The 19,443-nt window shown below is 40.9% G+C and overlaps 1 protein-coding gene across 4 annotated transcripts in view; it reads right to left on the reverse strand.

Annotated features, from left to right (window-relative positions):
- Window positions 1-19,443, reverse strand: part of LOC124278659 (hsc70-interacting protein-like) — a 73,067-nt gene that overhangs the window by 44,906 nt on the left and 8,718 nt on the right. For all 4 annotated transcript variants that reach the window (XM_046714464.1, XM_046714528.1, XM_046714596.1 and 1 more), the window contains 3 exons: window positions 14,383-14,446; window positions 13,540-13,606; window positions 12,873-13,010 (listed from right to left, as the gene is read on the reverse strand). In XM_046714464.1, the coding sequence (XP_046570420.1) occupies window positions 12,873-13,010; window positions 13,540-13,606; window positions 14,383-14,446 (269 nt within the window). The remainder of the gene's footprint in view (window positions 1-12,872; window positions 13,011-13,539; window positions 13,607-14,382; window positions 14,447-19,443) is intronic.

A 19,443-nucleotide genomic window follows, 5' to 3' on the forward strand; every position in this document is an offset into this window, starting at 1 on the left:
CTGACCTCAAGACTCAGTTCAGAAAGGTCCTGAGGTCCTGAAGGCATGCACCTTGAGCCAAAGGTGATGAGGAGTTTAAGGAAGTTCTTCTCCCTGTGTTTACTGTCAATCAGTCAGGTGACCACACATTACAGATCAGCATCAATGCTCTGACCTCAAGACTCAGTTCAGAAAGGTCCTCAAGCATGCACCTTGAGCCAAAGGTGATGAGGAGTAAGGAAGTTCTTCTCCCTGTGTTTAGTCAATCAGTCAGGTGACCACACATTACAGATCAGCATCAATGCTCTGACCTCAAGACTCAGTTCAGAAAGGTCCTGAGGTCCTGAAGGCATGCACCTTGAGCCAAAGGTGATGAGGAGTTTAAGGAAGATCTTCTTCCTGTGTTTACTGTCAATCAGTCAGGTGACCACACATTACAGATCAGCATGAGTGCTTTGACCTCAAAACTGAGACCATGACACTGACCATGAAGATCAACATTCAGTAGGGAATATTTCTACGAAGATATCGTGTCATAATAGATATATTGTTTTGCTAATTGAAATTAATTCACATGTTAATATTTTGGTTATCTTATTTGGCCAAGCAAATGAGGGAGACATGGAAAAGGAACAACTGTATTTCTTTTTATCCAGATGAAGACAGCAACACATTAGAGATCAGAGTTCAAGACTCAATATTGCAAAGCCCTGAAGTCATGGACTATCGTCAAGCATAATGTCAAGTTCAATGAATCTCTTTTCCCCTTGTTCACAGTCAGGTGGCCACATATTACACATCAGGATGAGTGATCGGACCTCAAGATTCAGTACAGGATGGTCCTGAGGTTCTGAAGGCATGCACCTTTAGCCAAAGGTGATGAGGAGTTTAAGAGAGTTCTTCTCTCCTGTGTTTACTGTCAGTCAGCCAGGTGGCCATACATTACAGATCAATGCTCTGACCTCAAGACTCAGTTCAGAAAGGTCCTGAGGTTCTGAAGGCATGCACCTTGAGCCAAAGGTGATGAGGAGTTTAAGGAAGTTCTTCTCCCTGTGTTTACTGTCAATCAGTCAGGTGACCACACATTACAGATCAGCATCAATGCTCTCACCTCAAGACTCAGTTCAGAAAGGTCCTGAGGTCCTGAAGGCATGCACCTTGAGCCAAAGGTGATGAGGAGTTTAAGGAAGTTCTTCTCCCTGTGTTTACTGTCAATCAGTCAGGTGACCACACATTACAGATCAGCATCAATGCTCTGACCTCAAGACTCAGTTCAGAAAGGTCCTGAGGTCCTGAAGGCATGCACCTTGAGCCAAAGGTAATGAGGAGTTTAAGGAAGTTCTTCTCCCTGTGTTTACTGTCAATCAGTCAGGTGACTACACATTACACATCAGAATAAGTGATCGGACCTCAAGACTCAGTACAGAAAGATCCTGAGGTTCTGAAGGCATGCACCTTTAGCCAAAGGTGATGAGGAGTTTAAGGAAGTTCTTCTCCCTGTGTTTACTGTCAATCAGTCAGGTGACCACACATTACACATCAGCATGAGTGCTTTGACCTCAAAACTGAGACCATGACAATGACCATGAAGATCAACATTCAGTAGGGAATATTTCTACGAAGATATTTTGTCATAATAGATATATTGTTTTGCTAATAGAAATTAATTCACATGTTAATATTTTGGTTATCTTATTTGGCCAAGCAAATGAGGGAGACATGGAAAAGGAACAACTGTATTTCTTTTTATCCAGATGAAGACAGCAACACATTAGAGATCAGAGCTCAAGACTCAGTAAAATTGCGAAGCCCTGAAGTCATGGACTATCGTCAAGTATAATGTCAAGTTCAATGAATCTCTTTTCCCCTTGTTCACAGTCAGGTGGCTACATATTACACATCAGGATGAGTGCTCTGACCTCAAGATTCAGTTCAGAAAGGTCCTGAGGTCCTGAAGGCATGCACCTTGAGCCAAAGGTGATGAGGAGTTTAAGGAAGTTCTTCTCCCTGTGTTTACTGTCAATCAGTCAGGTGACTACACATTACAGATCAGCATCAATGCTCTGACCTCAAGACTCAGTTCAGAAAGGTCCTGAGGTCCTGAAGGCATGCACCTTGAGCCAAAGATGATGAGGAGTGTAAGGAAGTTCTTCTCCCTGTGTTTACTGTCAATCAGTCAGGTGACCACACATTACAGATCAGCATCAATGCTCTCACCTCAAGACTCAGTTCAGAAAGGTCCTGAGGTTCTGAAGGCATGCACCTTTAGCCAAAGGTAATGAGGAGTTTAAGGAAGTTCTTCTCCTGTGTTTACTGTCAATCAGTCAGGTGACCACACATTACAGATCAGCATCAATGCTCTGACCTCAAGACTCAGTTCAGAAAGGTCCTGAGGTTCTGAAGGCATGCACCTTTAGCCAAAGGTAATGAGGAGTTTAAGGAAGTTCTTCTCCCTGTGTTTACTGTCAATCAGTCAGGTGACCACACATTACAGATCAGCGTCAATGCTCTGACCTCAAGACTCAGTTCAGAAAGGTCCTGAGGTTCTGAAGGCATGCACCTTGAGCCAAAGGTGATGAGGAGTTTAAGGAAGTTCTTCTCCCTGTGTTTACTGTCAATCAGTCAGGTGACCACACATTACAGATCAGCGTCAATGCTCTGACCTCAAGACTCAGTTCAGAAAGGTCCTGAGGTTCTGAAGGCATGCACCTTTAGCCAAAGGTGATGAGGAGTGTAAGGAAGTTCTTCCCCCTGTGTTTACTGTCAATCTGTCAGGTGACAACATATTACAGATCAGCATCAATGTTCTGACCTTAAGACTAAGTTCAGAATGGTCCTGAGGTCCTGAAGGCATGCACCTTGAGCCAAAGATGATGAGGAGTGTAAGGAAGTTCTTCCCCCTGTGTTTACTGTCAATCAGTCAGGTGACCACACATTACAGATCAGCTCAGAAGTGCTACAATTCAATGCTCTGACCTCAAGACTCAGTTCAGAAAGGTCCTGAGGTTCTGAAGGCATGCACCTTTAGCCAAAGGTAATGAGGAGTTTAAGGAAGTTCTTCTCCCTGTGTTTACTGTCAATCAGTCAGGTGACCACACATTACAGATCAGCGTCAATGCTCTGACCTCAAGACTCAGTTCAGAAAGGTCCTGAGGTCCTGAAGGCATGCACCTTTAGCCAAAGGTGATGAGGAGTTTAAGGAAGTTCTTCTCCCTGTGTTTACTGTCAATCAGTCAGGTGACAACACATTACAGATCAGCATCAATGTTCTGACCTCAAGACTCAGTTCAGAAAGGTCCTGAGGTCCTGAAGGCATGCACCTTGAGCCAAAGGTGATGAGGAGTTTAAGGAAGTTCTTCTCCCTGTGTTTACTGTCAATCAGTCAGGTGACCACACATTACAGATCAGCGTCAATGCTCTGACCTCAAGACTCAGTTCAGAAAGGTCCTGAGGTTCTGAAGGCATGCACCTTTAGCCAAAGGTAATGAGGAGTTTAAGGAAGTTCTTCTCCTGTGTTTACTGTCAATCAGTCAGGTGACCACACATTACAGATCAGCGTCAATGCTCTGACCTCAAGACTCAGTTCAGAAAGGTCCTGAGGTTCTGAAGGCATGCACCTTTAGCCAAAGGTAATGAGGAGTTTAAGGAAGTTCTTCTCCCTGTGTTTACTGTCAATCAGTCAGGTACACCACACATTACAGATCAGACTCAGACCAGTGAAATTCCTGAGGACCTCAAAACTCAGTTCAGAAAGGTCCTGAGGTTCTGAAGGCATGCACCTTGAGCCAAAGGTAATGAGGAGTTTAAGGAAGTTCTTCTCCCTGTGTTTACTGTCAATCAGTCAGGTGACCACACATTACAGATCAGTGTCAATGCTCTGACCTCAAGACTCAGTTCAGAAAGGTCCTGAGGTTCTGAAGGCATGCACCTTGAGCCAAAGGTAATGAGGAGTTTAAGGAAGTTCTTCTCCCTGTGTTTACTGTCAATCAGTCAGGTGACCACACATTACAGATCACAGATCAAAGCTCTGACCTCAAGACTCAGTTCAGAAAGGTCCTGAGGTTCTGAAGGCATGCACCTTTAGCCAAAGGTAATGAGGAGTGTAAGGAAGTTCTTCCCCCTGTGTTTACTGTCAATCTGTCAGGTGACAACATATTACAGATCAGCATCAATGTTCTGACCTTAAGACTAAGTTCAGAATGGTCCTGAGGTCCTGAAGGCATGCACCTTGAGCCAAAGATGATGAGGAGTGTAAGGAAGTTCTTCTCCCTGTGTTTACTGTCAATCAGTCAGGTGACCACACATTACAGATCAGCGTCAATGCTCTGACCTCAAGACTCAGTTCAGAAAGGTCCTGAGGTTCTGAAGGCATGCACCTTTAGCCAAAGGTAATGAGGAGTTTAAGGAAGTTCTTCTCCCTGTGTTTACTGTCAATCAGTCAGGTGACCACACATTACAGATCAGCGTCAATGCTGTGACCTCAAGACTCAGTTCAGAAAGGTCCTGAGGTTCTGAAGGCATGCACCTTTAGCCAAAGGTAATGAGGAGTTTAAGGAAGTTCTTCTCCCTGTGTTTACTGTCAATCAGTCAGGTGACCACACATTACAGATCAGCGTCATTGCTCCGACCTCAAAACTCAGTTCAGAAAGGTCCTGAGGTTCTGAAGGCATGCACCTTGAGCCAAAGGTAATGAGGAGTTTAAGGAAGTTCTTCTCCCTGTGTTTACTGTCAATCAGTCAGGTGACCACACATTACAGATCAGTGTCAATGCTCTGACCTCAAGACTCAGTTCAGAAAGGTCCTGAGGTTCTGAAGGCATGCACCTTGAGCCAAAGGTAATGAGGAGTTTAAGGAAGTTCTTCTCCCTGTGTTTACTGTCAATCAGTCAGGTGACCACACATTACAGATCAGCGTCAAAGCTCTGACCTCAAGACTCAGTTCAGAAAGGTCCTGAGGTTCTGAAGGCATGCACCTTTAGCCAAAGGTAATGAGGAGTTTAAGGAAGTTCTTCTCCCTGTGTTTACTGTCAGGCAGCCAGGTGGCCACACATTACAGATCAGCATGAATGCTCTGACCTCAAAACTCAGTTCAGAAAGATCCTGAGGTTCTGAAGGCATGCACCTTGAGCCAAAGGTAATGAGGAGTTTAAGGAAGTTCTTCTCCCTGTGTTTACTGTCAATCAGTCAGGTGACTACACATTACACATCAGAATATGTGATCGGACCTCAAGACTCAGTACAGAAAGATCCTGAGGTTCTCAAGGCATGCAACTTTAGCCAAAGGTGATGAGGAGTTTAAGGAAGATCTTCTCCCTGTGTTTACTGTCAATCAGTCAGGTGACCACACATTACACATCAGCATGAGTGCTTTGACCTCAAAACTGAGACCATGACACTGACCATGAAGATCAGCAATCAGTAGGGAATATTTCTACGAAGATATCGTGTCATAATAGATATATTGTTTTGCTAATTGAAATTAATTCACATGTTAATATTTTGGTTATCTTATTTGGCCAAGCAAATGAGGGAGACATGGAAAAGGAACAACTGTATTTCTTTTTATCCAGATGAAGATAGCAACACATTAGAGATCAGAGTTCAAGACTCAAATATTGCGAAGCCCTGAAGTCATGGACTATCGTCAAGTATAATGTCAAGTTCAATGAATCTCTTTTCCCCTTGTTCACAGTCAGGTGGCCACATATTACACATCAGGATGAGTGCTCTGACCTCAAGATTCAGTTCAGAAAGGCCCTGAGGTCCTGAAGGTAGGCACCTTTAGCCAAAGGTGATGAGGAGTTTAGAGAGACCCTTCTCTCCATGTTTGGTGTTAGGCAGCCAGGAAGCCACACATTACTGATCAGGATGAATGCTCTCACCTCAAGACTCAGTTCAGAAAGGTCCTGAGGTCCTGAAGGCAGGCACCTTGAGCCAAAGGTGATAAGGAGTTTAAGGAAGATCTTCTTCCTGTATTTACTGTCAGTCAGTCAGGTGACGGCACATTACACATCAGAATAAGTGATCGGACCTCAAGATTCAGTACAGGATGGTCCTGAGGTTCTGAAGGCATGCACCTTTAGCCAAAGGTAATGAGGAGTTTAAGGAAGTTCTTCTCCCTGTGTTTACTGTCAGGCAGCCAGGTGGCCACACATTACAGATCAGCATGAATGCTCTGACCTCAAAACTCAGTTCAGAAAGATCCTGAGGTTCTGAAGGCATGCACCTTGAGCCAAAGGTAATGAGGAGTTTAAGGAAGTTCTTCTCCCTGTGTTTACTGTCAATCAGTCAGGTGACTACACATTACACATCAGAATATGTGATCGGACCTCAAGACTCAGTACAGAAAGATCCTGAGGTTCTCAAGGCATGCAACTTTAGCCAAAGGTGATGAGGAGTTTAAGGAAGATCTTCTCCCTGTGTTTACTGTCAGTCAGTCAGGTGACGGCACATTACACATCAGAATAAGTGATCGGACCTCAAGATTCAGTACAGGATGGTCCTGAGGTTCTGAAAGCATGCACCTTTAGCCAAAGGTGATGAGGAGTTTAAGGAAGTTCTTCCCCCTGTGTTTACTGTCAGTCAGTCAGGTGACCACACATTACAGATCAGCCTGAATGCTCTGACCTCAAGACTCAGTTCAGATAGGTCCTGAGGTTCTGAAGGCATGCACTGTTAGCCAAAGGTGATGATGAGTTGAGAGAAGTTCCATGATCAAGATGAATGCTCTTACCTCATGACTGTGAACTTCAAGCTTACCATGAAGAGGATTTCAGATTAATCAGAAGACAATATTCCAGCTAAAATGTTGCATGATTTAAATGATTTGATTTGGCATAAACTTAAAGACAAGACTGAAACACTCTGAACCTGCTCAGGCAACACAACCATCAAGAAAACCCACCCACGAAAACTCCTCAGATTCTATCAAGAAGCAAAGCCACAATATCTTGTAGATTCAGATACTTGTGCAATTATGACAACTATATGTGTAATATGGTCCTGTGAAATCTATGTGCCTTGCCAAATCATATTATTTATTTAAGGTTGTAAAGTTCAGTGTTATCAGTACACAATTAGACTAGTTACATTTAGAAAGTGCCGGGGTAGTCAAATCTAACATATGTTATATTTCGCATTATACTTTCTCAGTAAAGTACATATTTTGTTGGGTTGAGTCCCATCTGGGATTTCGTCCCATGCTCTCACAGTCACACAAAGCACACAATGTCAGCGATCAAACCCACTCAGCCACCACAGCTTCCTCCATGATAACCTATGATCTAACCCACTCTGGATTTGATTCCCAGATGCAGCAAAACAAAAGTACTAGAAACTATACCTTGCTGAGTGTGTAATTCCAAATATAACATATCAGGGATAGAAATACCTTTTTTTTCTAATTGTGCCTTGGGGCACCAGAAAAATATCTTAGGTGTGCCTTTCAGAAGTGTGTCCACATGTTTTAAGAATAAATGACAATGATGATGATCATTTGAAATTTATTGTTAAATAAAGAAATGGGTTTCTGAGCATTCAAATGTGTATGGAATTATCCAATTTGGAAAAAAATAATTGTTTTGGGGATTAAATGACTAAAGGTGAGTTATGTTTTCAAAAAATTAGGCATGCCATAAGGGCACTGAGAACATTTTTAACCATGCCATTTCAATATTTACCGTGCCATGGCACACTAATACATGGGGTATTTCGAACCCTGCATATGTTATTAGTTGAAAGTTCGAACTGTTTGAATTAGTTAAAGTTGTAAAAAGAAAATCAACAATGCAACACTAACTTGTGACTTCTGTTGAATTTGTACGTTTTGTGTATTGTAATACTTTCTGGAATATCACAATGTCACCTGCACAAAAATCTGTCACTCTGCTGCAAAGTACTGATTTTATATTACATTTGCATAATACATGATATTTCAACAATGTCTCATTAATTGTAAGTTTATAATACATATAATACTGCAATATCTTATCGCACATCTTAATACTGTTTTTTGTTTAGGTATGAAAAGGACCATCTACCAAATGAATGAGAAAATTCAGCGTAATGTCAGCTATATTATGTCTTCTGTGATGAAATACGGTTTCATTGTCACAAAACATAAATTCATATCTCACATGTGGAATAACTTAAACTTATAATTTCAGTAAGGGAAATAAAAACTTTATGCCGGAACTACTTTCTGTCTTCCTTGATGACACTGTTGTTTTCAGAAGACAATCATGAGGAAGATCCAAAATAAAAGGTTAATTGTATTTTCTTGTCAAAACAACATGTTAATCTGATCTTGAAATCCAACAACGATTTTTTTTCACTTCTGTATACACAACACCTCGTCAAGTCAGTAAACAAATTATTTGACAAGAATATACAAACAGTGTGGTTGTTTTTGGATCCCCTACATCATCATCACCTTAGAGCACTTTTCAATATGGTCAGTGACACAAATATCAGAATAACTAAAAACTGTTCTAGCTTTCATAATATGAGTGAGTAAGTACCGTTTAATGCTGCTTTTAGCAATATTCCAGCAATATCACGGCAGTGGACACCAGAAATGGGCTTCACATTTTGTATCCATGTGGGGAATCGAACCCGGGTCTTCGGCGTGACAGGCCAATGCTTTAACCACTGGGCTACCCCACCACCCTTTCATAATATGAGCCTGACCAAAATAAGATAATAAATTCAAACAAAATTGTCAGTAATCTCACAAGCACTTATACTATGCACCCTGAAGATGAGAATCAGTGTGAAGTGGCTTTGAAACCAAAAGTTTATTGATTTATGGAACACTGTGAAAACGGTTTCCAAAACACCTTGTGAAGCTTGTCAAATTGTTGGCAAAAAAGTGCTTGGTTACTACTCTCGCCAATATTTAAGGCAATAATTAGTGTGTTTGAAGTAAGGTATTGGTTACTACTCTCATCAATATTTAGGCAATATATTACCACTTAAGCGTTTTTGAGCGAGTGAGTATGGTTTTACGCCGCTTTTAGCAATATTTCAGCAAAATCACGGCAGGGGACACGAGAAATGGGCTTCACACATTGGGCCCATGTGGGGATTCGAACCCGGGTCTTCGGCGTGACGAGCGGACGCTTTAACCACTCGGCTACCCACCGCCACACGTGTTTGAACTTAGTCATGGCGAGTAAAATTGATAAGGTATCGTCAAACATATGTTGCTCAATCAGATACTGCAAACGTTTCCCCCAATTTTAACTTAAATCTGCAAGGTATCAGGTGAGGAGAGGAAGTAAGTAACAACACATATTTGTCGTGTGAAAACATACATTTGCAAACTTCAGGTGTCTGACGCTATTTGCCCGTGTGAAGCCACTGTTACGCAGCTATTGGAAGAATTCTAGCAAAATCACCAATACAAGCACCAGCAATACATGTACATCAACATGATTAACCACTGCAGAATGTTCCTTGACACTAAGCAATCAATATAAATATCTGGACTTGTGGCTCTTCAGTCTTCACCTTTCAAGTTCTTCAACAGCCACAATCAGAGAATCCTGGAACAAAACGAGATTAGCTGTGCATGTGCTACTGACAAATGAATCTTACATACATACCATCATGAAATCTGTCTATCTATCTGTCTATCACACATCAAAATTTTGACAAGTGAGTGAGTGGTTTCACATCACTTAAAACAGTATTCCAGTTATATTCTGACATGTCAGCTTCAGATCATAGACAGTCACAACTTCAGTGAATCCAACGATTGAGTGAGTGAGTTAGTTTAGTTTTATGCTGCACTCAGCAATATTCAAGCTATATGGCAGTGGTCTGTAAATAATCGAATCTGGACCAGACAATCCAGTGATCAACAGCATAAGCATCATTCTACAAAATTGGTATATAATGACGTATGTCAACCAAGTCAGCGAGCCTGACCCCCTGATCCTGTTAGTCGCCTCTTATGTCAAGCATAGATTGCTGTAGATCAATTTCAACCCGGAATTTCACGGGTCACGAGCATGAGGTTAGTGCAGACAAACCAAGAAATATAATTCAGATGCACCAAAATTCAAACCATGATGATGGGTTTCTGATGTGCCTAAGGCATGTGAAACTCTAAACAGCAAATGTTTGTACCTTATAGGATGGGCAATCAAATTGCCTTATGTTTGCAAGAGAACAAAAACAATAAAATATAATGATTTTGCCTGAACACACTAAACACTTTTGTAAAAGTGTACAAATTATGATGCAATCGTCGTGTCTGTAATAAGTATGTCCTAAAAATATTGATTGTTATGCCGAGAAATAGCAACAACTTACTGTTCAATGATACATGCAATGATGCATGCATGCAAAAACGTAAAGGGAGATAACTCTTGCAAGCACACAACAGCGGTTGCTTGGTTTATTGTTTAATGCCGCACTCAGCAATATTCCAGCCATATGACAGCGGTCTGTAAATAATCTAGTCTGGACCAGACAATCCAGTGTTCAACAGCATGTGCATCAATTTACGCAAGTAGGATAAGATAAGATAATCCTTTATTGCCCATAGGGGATACGATGACATGTGTCAACGAAGTCAACGATCCTGTAAGCTGCCTCTTGCGACAAGCATGGGTTGCTGAAGATCAATCCTAACCTGGATCTTCATATGTATAATGGACCTTCTATTCTGTTTACAAGTTACAATGTCTAAAAAACAGTAACTCATTATTACGCAACCATACCATTTAATATTGTTGAAGCTTTACTCTTCATAGATGTCATGTTATCCAGAAGCCAGAATACTGGAATTCATTCGATGCACTAATATACTTTGTCAGATTCATCATAATCACCTATGGACAAAAAGATAACTACTACTTTTACAAAATAAACAATTTATCACACCTACCGTTATCGTCTCCATTTGCGAAGGGAGACACAGACTAGTTCTTCACATGCAATATGTCTCTCATTGTCCAATCTTCACCACTCTCTTGACGATTCTTTTGTCAACATTCATATTTGGAATAACTGACACTGAGGTTTGTAATGCTGACAAGCGGATCCTGGAGGCTTGGAAATATAAAGCAGCACATCTTCACAATACAGAGATTTTCTTCCGCTAAACAAGTGGGGACTCTCCTTTTGTTTCAAATCATTTCACTGTAAACTCGGGAACACTGTTTAAAATCATGACGTAGTCTATTCTTTAATATTTCATCCTGGCTTTCAGTTGATTCAGAAGAAAATAATTCGGGCTCGGATTTGATGATCACATATCTTGGTACTTTACGATTGTATATTTCATGGATAAGGTCCTGTGACAAACCAGACGCTGAATCAGGTATATGATCTTCATTTTGAAAAACTAGATTCGTAATAGGATTGTGGTCCTCCATGAGTAGAGACTTATCAAACTTATTTTCTGCTGAATTTTTTATGTGAGAATTATTCAAAGTACAGTCACTATCAAAATATCTTTCGGACTTGTTCACAGATGGAAAAGAAGTCACACAATGACCTCTGTAATAATGAAGAGGGTCAGTTTCAACTGTCTCACAATTTTCGAATCTAATGCCAGGAAACATAGGATTCTCTCCCTTGGTTGTTGCGTTCGTAAATATTCCAGCATCAACCCCATTGCCAGTAACAATGGCTGTACTGGAAGGACAATTCTTCCTTCTTCGATCTTTCACATATTCAGAACCATCAACATTAAACCTCATCTTCCACCGTCGTAGCCAGCCATAGCTACCTTGAAAGTTATCTATGTTCAAACTCCGAGCAACCTGCCGAGCTTGATTCATTAGCATGCAGTTATTTATTAGAGTTCCTGCATTTTTCATAGCTAAAAACCAATTAAACACTTCGTTATCCAGCTTATGAGATCTTGGTTCTGCACCACTACCGATCTTTCTTCTCATCATCTTGTTATTGGCTGAATGTTCTAACAATCTGTCATATTCCTTGTCCCAAGTCCGAAGGCTTTTCCGTGAAATTCCCAAATTTCCGCTCCGTCAATGATAAATTTCTTCCATTACTTCGGAACCACATGACAGTTGAGATCTTCTCAGCGATTGTGTAACTCTTGCGAATTGGAGGCAGAGGGATGCGTAGATCAGGGAAGGCCTCCACTCTGCCTGATCAGGAAAAGTCTTGTTACACAAACATTAATCGTCGATGGCATAGTCAAATGTGTATTAGATGTCACAGATGTCAATGTCATAAAGAACAACGCTTGGGAAACACTGCACGAATATCACGTGAATATCACTTTGCACCTAGGAAACACACTTAGGTTCGTAATGATACAAATTATTGATATATATATGTATACATAAACATGATTCTGTAATACATGAAAATATGAGACTTGCGTTGAAAACACTTCAAGCACTGCTTGCATGATATTTGTTTTTTCATATATGTGGAAAATATCTACAAAATAAAGCTTACTATGTATTCATTAAAGTAGACATGGAAAATGAAAGTAACACAATTTAGTAACTAAAATACATTTAAACTTTCTGCTGTTTATTTTCCAATATTTGACTACAGTAAGCAAATGTTGGCAACAACAGCTTCAACCACAACAAGCAGCCTTAATATAGAAAACTGGTCCAATACAATCATAAACAAAGACTCAACCTACGAGCTTCACCATGGTTATGTCACAACTGACTATCTATAAACTTAAATCCAAGGCTCTCTCAAACCATTCCCCACAATCAACATGTTTCATCAACAACTTATTCATATTCAAAATTTTGTATATCCAACCTCATTAGGTATACATTATATTCAGAATACATGTGTCAGCAAGGGGAGATAAATGCATACATTGCTCATTCAGTTTCATGACAACTCCCCTCCAAATATTCAAAATTCAACCAATCAATAGGGACCTACCATCATTTGCAGCGTCCATGGCCTCATTGCGTCTATCGTTTGCTATATCAATCATTTCTTCTGTTACTTCTGTGTTCTCATCAGCATATTCTGGAAGCTCGCCATCTTCATCTTTTACCACACCAGACTCGTCAAGTTCTGAGGAATATCACAAAATATTTAGGAGTGTAACAACAATAAAAATATAATGGAGAATATTAAAGAATGATTAGGGGTGTAACAATTCTGTTGAAGATGGCAAGAGATACATAGATAATTGATAATATTACATTAGGGGTGCAAGAATTCTAAAAAAGATGGTCAGGGGAAATAAATAATGGCTACATCCATGATTCATCACATTCTTGGAAATATCACCAGATGTTAAAGGGTGTACCAATACTTGGGTTGAGTCATAACTTACAGTCACCTTATTACTCGTTCTACCATAGCAATGGATCTAGAGACCCCCCCCCATGCATTGAATGGGTGGTGACAGTCCCACAGATCTGCACGTCCTGGCATCAACAAAGGGCAGAACTCTATACATCTTTAATGTTTTTTGTCCTCAAGACAAATACATGTTGCCATTATCCAATACTTGTTAAAAATCTTTCTGAACATTTTGAATTGCCACTCGTATGAGTGCTTGTGATTTATTTAATGTAAAACAAGACTCCTTCATTACCAACATCACTCTCAACGTCTTCCTCTTCTGGTTCCGCCTCTTCTTCCATCTTTGGTTCAGGAGTAGGCTGAAACATAACACCACTCTGTATTATAAAGAGAAAATTAATCCAAATTGAGAGACTAGTGCAAAAACAAAACATGACTCTGCCCTATAAGGCTCATCTTATAACACTATACACATATCAGTATGATAAAACTAAACCCAACTGAAAAAGATGGTGAGAAACAGGTCACATAGTTTGCCATGGTGATCTATGAGTGAGTGAGTGAGTGAGTGAGTGAGTGAGTGAGTGAGTGAGTGAGTGAGTGAGTGAGTGAGTGAGTGAGTGAGTGAGTGAGTGAGTGAGTGAGTGAGTGAGTGAGTGAGTGAGTGAGTTTGGTGTTATGCCGCTTTCAGCAATATTCCAGCAATATCACGGCAGGGACACCTGAAATGGGCTTCACACATTGTACCCACAGGGGGAATCGAACCCAGGTTTTTGGCAAGACGAGTGAACGCTTTAACCACTAGTCTACCCCACCGCCCCTGGTGATCCATGAATAACCTGGACCAGGACAGCAGCCAATGAGGACCAGCAATTGTTTTGATGCACTTGATGAATCTCAGCTAAAATGGCCCACATATTGATTGGGTGGCTATTTTCATCCATTTCCTTATTCAAATTCAATTCAAATTTAATTCAAATATATTCTTCAGTTGCAAATAGGTGAAGTGTAATTATCATAAAAGACTGGAGAAATAAAATGCTTTGTAATGAATATGAGAAGGATGTGTCTCTCAACAAATGACATCATAACACAATACATTTATTTACGATGCAATGCTGAAGTAAAACCTCACCTCAGCTTTTGGAGGAGGTTCAGTCTTAGGTGTTTCCTTGAGTGGAGGAATAGTGGCTCCCATGCTGAAAATATTGATGAACAAACAATCAGTATATTTTGCAATATCTTAATAATGTAATTTTTATGATAAAATTATTATTTTGATACTTATCCTGACTCATGATTATTGCTTATCTCCCTTCTCCTTCGATGGTCAAGTGGTAACCTTGAATCCTATTCAAATTCACTGAAGCTCCGTACAATCACTCACCCCGAGTTACCTCCCTTATTCCCGCCAAAACCGGTCCCACGTGACCCGAGACTAGCTCTTATCACTCTCTCCGTAATATGCCTGCATTGTGACTTACAGTGAAGAACCGTAATGCTGAGAGTGGGGACGGTCTGGGAGGGCTTACCTCATGAGTCAGGATAAGTATAAAAATAATAATTTTATCATAAAAATTACATATTTTTCCTTATCCTGACTCATGATTATTGCTTATGAAATCCGACGGAATAGGTGGTGGGTCAGCCACCTAACGGGATTCACTGTGGCTGTCTATATATAGTCCGAACGCTTACCCCCTGTAAAATCCTGTTGTTGCCTTCCCTTGTGAATTTGTCATATAGGGGGACCACCTACTCTTAATTGATTAAGAGAAGTAAATCTTATAGATTTGCGTGGTTTTAGATAATCTAGTATTTTAGATATTCCAAACGATCCATATGTTAAGGTAAGGACTATTACCGAAACTGGTATCGCAACCCATAAGTTAAGTAAGGACTATTACTTAACAAGGTTTATATCACTCATGCACTGACTTCTCAAGTAAGACAGGTGGACATGGACTCTCCACTGGTGGCAATGGGACAGCTGCCTAAGCGTCTTCAAGTCAACGTGATTTGGGTGAGTTCTCAATGTCTGGTTGGATTTGTGAGTTGTTGAGCCACTACTAGTGGTCCGAACTGGTGAATGCCTGATACATCCTCTGTCGCAATCTCTCGTAGATAGTGATTAGCAAACACCGTGTCAGACCTCCAAAAACAGCCTTCCATGATCGATGATAACGAGCAATTCCCATGTAGTGCGAGTGTTGATGCTAATGCTCTTATTTCGTGTGGATTGCATGCTGTAGGTGGCAGTAATCCTGCTGTTTTGTAGGCTCTCAAAATAACTGCTCTAATCCAAAAGGATATTGTGGTTCGTGAGACCTCAATCGATGTAGCAGTTGATAATGGGATGAAGAGACGTTTAAACTTTCTCCTTCTTGTCGTAGTTCGTTGTAAGTAGATTCTTAAAGCTCTTACTGGACATAAGTATAAATCCCCTCTGTCTTGATGTCCAAGGACTGACAACAGTGCTGGTACATGAAATTGACGATCTGGTTGACCAGGAAGTTGATTCTTTGCTATGAAATCCCATCTCAGTCCTACATGGATTGCTGCATGCCCTCCTGTGTCGAACCTCGTTCGTGTGAAGTCAAGAGCATGTATTTCCAACATTCTAGCTGCTGTAGCTAAAGCAAGGAGAAATATCGTTTTTTGAGTGAGAAAGTTGCGTCTTGTAAAGGCTCATAATCCTCACTTGTGAGATGTTGTAGCACTAACTTGAGGTCTCATGCTGGAGCTCTAAATTTCCGTTGATGATCCTCTAGTTTAAACGATCTCAATAATGCTACTAGTTCAGGAACTTTGGTGAGTTTAACTCCCGAGTTCATGGTAATCACCGAACTTATTGCTGCTAAGAATGTTGAAAGTGTTGATCCTTTCAAATGTTGATATGAGATGGCAGAGATATTCTGCTACTTGCAGATGTGTTGCTTCCGCTGCCGTGAATCGTTTGCTTGTAGCAAATTGATCAAAATTCCTCCATTTATCATCATACAGATTATGGGTTGAATGTCTTAAGGCCAGTGTAACTGCCTTAGCAGCTCTCGTGGAATAACCCCTTTTCTTCAAACAGTGCGTGATACGCTCCAAACGTGGAGTCTGAGATTTGTTGGATTGCCGTGCAGTTGTTTTGTGTGAGGATGAATCAGTAGGTTTGGCCAATCTGGAAGTTTTAGTATTGGCTCCCCTAATAAGCTTATTAGGTCTGGAAACCATGTTCTCGCTGGCCAGTAAGGAGCGACCAAAATCAGTTGTAGGATTTTGGTCTGAGCAATCTTGTGTAGAACTTGTGGTAGTAGTATCGGTGGAGGAAATGCGTACGCATTTAGACCTTCTCATAATATGGTGAGGGCGTCTGTCGCCCATGCTTGTGGATCTGGTACTAGCGAGACAAACGTTACAATCTGATGATTGAATCGTGTTGCAAAGAGGTCTATGAGAGGGCAACCGTGTTCTCTCGTTATCAGTAGAAATGCTTCCGGGTGTAATTTCCATTCCGTAGGTGATGGTCTCATCGGTCTGGATAAGGCGTCTGCTAGGACGTTTTTCGCTCCCGGAATGTGACAAGCTCTTATCCACAGATTGAGGTTGTCTACTACCTTGAATAGTTGAAATGTTAGTCTTAGTAGAGGCGCTGACTTTGTTGATCCTTGTAGGTTTATATAAAACGCTACTGTTAAGTTGTCTGTGTGTATCATGAGAACTTGATTCCTGAGTACATGCGCCCAATGTTGAATTGCCTCTATAACTGCCTTGAGTTCTAGTTGATTTATGTGTAATTTCTTTTCAATTGGTGACCAAACTCCTGAGGCGACTTTGTCGTTGAAGTGCGCTCCCCATCCTTGTAGGGATGCGTCTACATACAGATGTAGTCTGTATACCGGCTCTTTCAAATAAGTTCCGTTGCAAACGTTCAACTTGTTTGTCCACCACATTAGGTATTCCTTCAAGTGTTGAGGAATGCTTATGGGTTGTAGATTTTTCAGATGTGGTAAGAAAGCTGAATTGGACACAGGGCTCCATATAAGGGCCAGTATGTACGGATAAAAATTTGCCGCGATACGGTGGGGCTGCGGCAATGGTAACGGTCTTAGAATCATTGACAGGCGTATTTATCTGAAAGAGTGTTGTTTTATTGTTTATTGACCTGTTTACACAAGACAAGCAATGTTGTGGTGCATATATGAAGCGAAACACAAGATTACTGGTGCGCCATTAAATTCCATTCAATACTCTAAATGTAGGCTTAAGGTTTTGAGTACTCCTATATTGAAAAATATGGAGTACATACTCCTGGTGTTCAAAAATTATCTGGAGCCCTGGGACATAGTTGTAACCTTCCTCTGCGAAGTTAGGGATTGAGCTGACATAAGGAGGCCCAATAATCTCTGCCACTCTCTTATCAGAAGAGGATCGTTCAAGGCGATTGTGTAGACATTTCTGTATATTCTCCCATCGTACCTGTGGGAGTACAATTCGATTTTCTCTGGTGAGAAACCTGATTCCCAGGAATTGTAATTCCTGTGGACGGATATAGTTCTGATTTCCTCCTGTTGACTAACCATCCTAGTTGAGTTAGTAATTGAATTGTCAATTCTAACTGATGTTTGAGTTGAGTTGCTGACTGATGTGCCTGAATGCCGTCGTCCAGATAAAAGGCATTGCAAACCTTTCTCTGATGTAGAAGCATACAATTGGTTTGGTGTAAATAGCCACGAGGCAATGAAATTCCAAAGGGGAGTACTTTCCATTGATAGTGCTTCCCTTGATATAGGAATCGTAGGTATTTCCTTGATTCTGGATGAATGGGGATGTGTAGGTACGCATCCTGTAAATCTATGCTGGCTAGATAATCGTTGGGTCTTATTAAGTGTCTCAGTTGAGGTAGATGAAGCATCTTGAACTTCTGTGGTTTCAGTAGAAAGTCTAGGTTGAATCGTTTCATATTGTATATGAGACGGAACTTCTCTGTGGAGTTCTTTTTGGGTACTAGAAATATCGGGGAATAAAATCCTGGTGTGAGACTGTTTTCTTCTATAATCTCTACTGCATTCTTTGTCAGTAGTGAGTTGATGGCGTCTGATAGCTTGATACATTGTTGGTCTGAATAATGATGTATTTGTGGTATAATGGTGAGAGGTGGTCTCGCCTTGAGTTGAATTCTGTAGCCTTCACGTAAGACTTGTACCACAAAGTTGTCTTGTAGTATTTCCCAATTTTTCCAGTACAGATCTAGATGTCCCCCCACTGATGTGGGCTTCACTGGAACGACTGGAGGAGGGACGATCCAGTCGGTCCGAAACTGATTTTCATTAGTGTGTTGAACGGGAGGATCCTGATGAGCAACCTCTCGGATCATCCTCTTGAGTTGTCATATGGACGACGAAAATTAGTTGTTTTGCCTCCTCGAGCTCCGGTAGCTCTCTTTTCTCTGGCCTTTTGTATGCCTGGGAACTTTGAACGAAATTGTCCTCTTCGTGACGATTGTCGATACATGTTATTCATCGTCTGCATAGATCTGATGAGCATCTGATCTCTGTTGTCCTGACATACTTCCCGTGATGTCGATCTTATACTTCCATCAAATAAAGTGGACGCAGCCCATGGTTGTCGTAGAAGCCTTAATATGAAAATCTGGCCAATTGCAAGATGCGAGTAATCCTTGACAACGAAGTAGGGTTAGTCCTGCTGATGTTGATGCCAAATGATCAGACATAAATTCCTGATCCTTCTTTTGTAAGACCAACGCTGACAATATCATCCTTTCTGTTTCTGTTGTCGGATTCTGGAAGTTGTTGATTAGAACCTCATTTATGGCTCTAGATCTGGCTAGTAGAAAGAGAATGCTCATGCTTATTAAATTGTCGTGCTAAGTTGGCCAGCTTCCTGTCTTCTACTTTGTAGTTGTGTGATTTAGATTCATTGATGAGATAATAGTTGTCGTCAATCTCTGGTGCCCTGAAGAATTGTTCCATACTATGTAGTGGAAATTTCCTTGCATTAAATGATGGTGTATGTTGACCTTGATGTCTGGTAGCATTCGCAAATGCTAACTTGAGGTCTGATGAAACCTGTGAGATAGGTTTAATAGGTGGTATAGTTAATGTCTCAAGATTCTCATCTATAATACGATAAGTCTCTGATGAATTCTCGTTGTGTGTTGGTGAAGCAATTGGTAACCCATCTGTTA

The sequence above is a fragment of the Haliotis rubra genome, unplaced genomic scaffold (assembly GCF_003918875.1).
Source record: "Haliotis rubra isolate DU_JTF1 unplaced genomic scaffold, ASM391887v1 Scf1, whole genome shotgun sequence".
NCBI lineage: Eukaryota > Metazoa > Mollusca > Gastropoda > Lepetellida > Haliotidae > Haliotis > Haliotis rubra.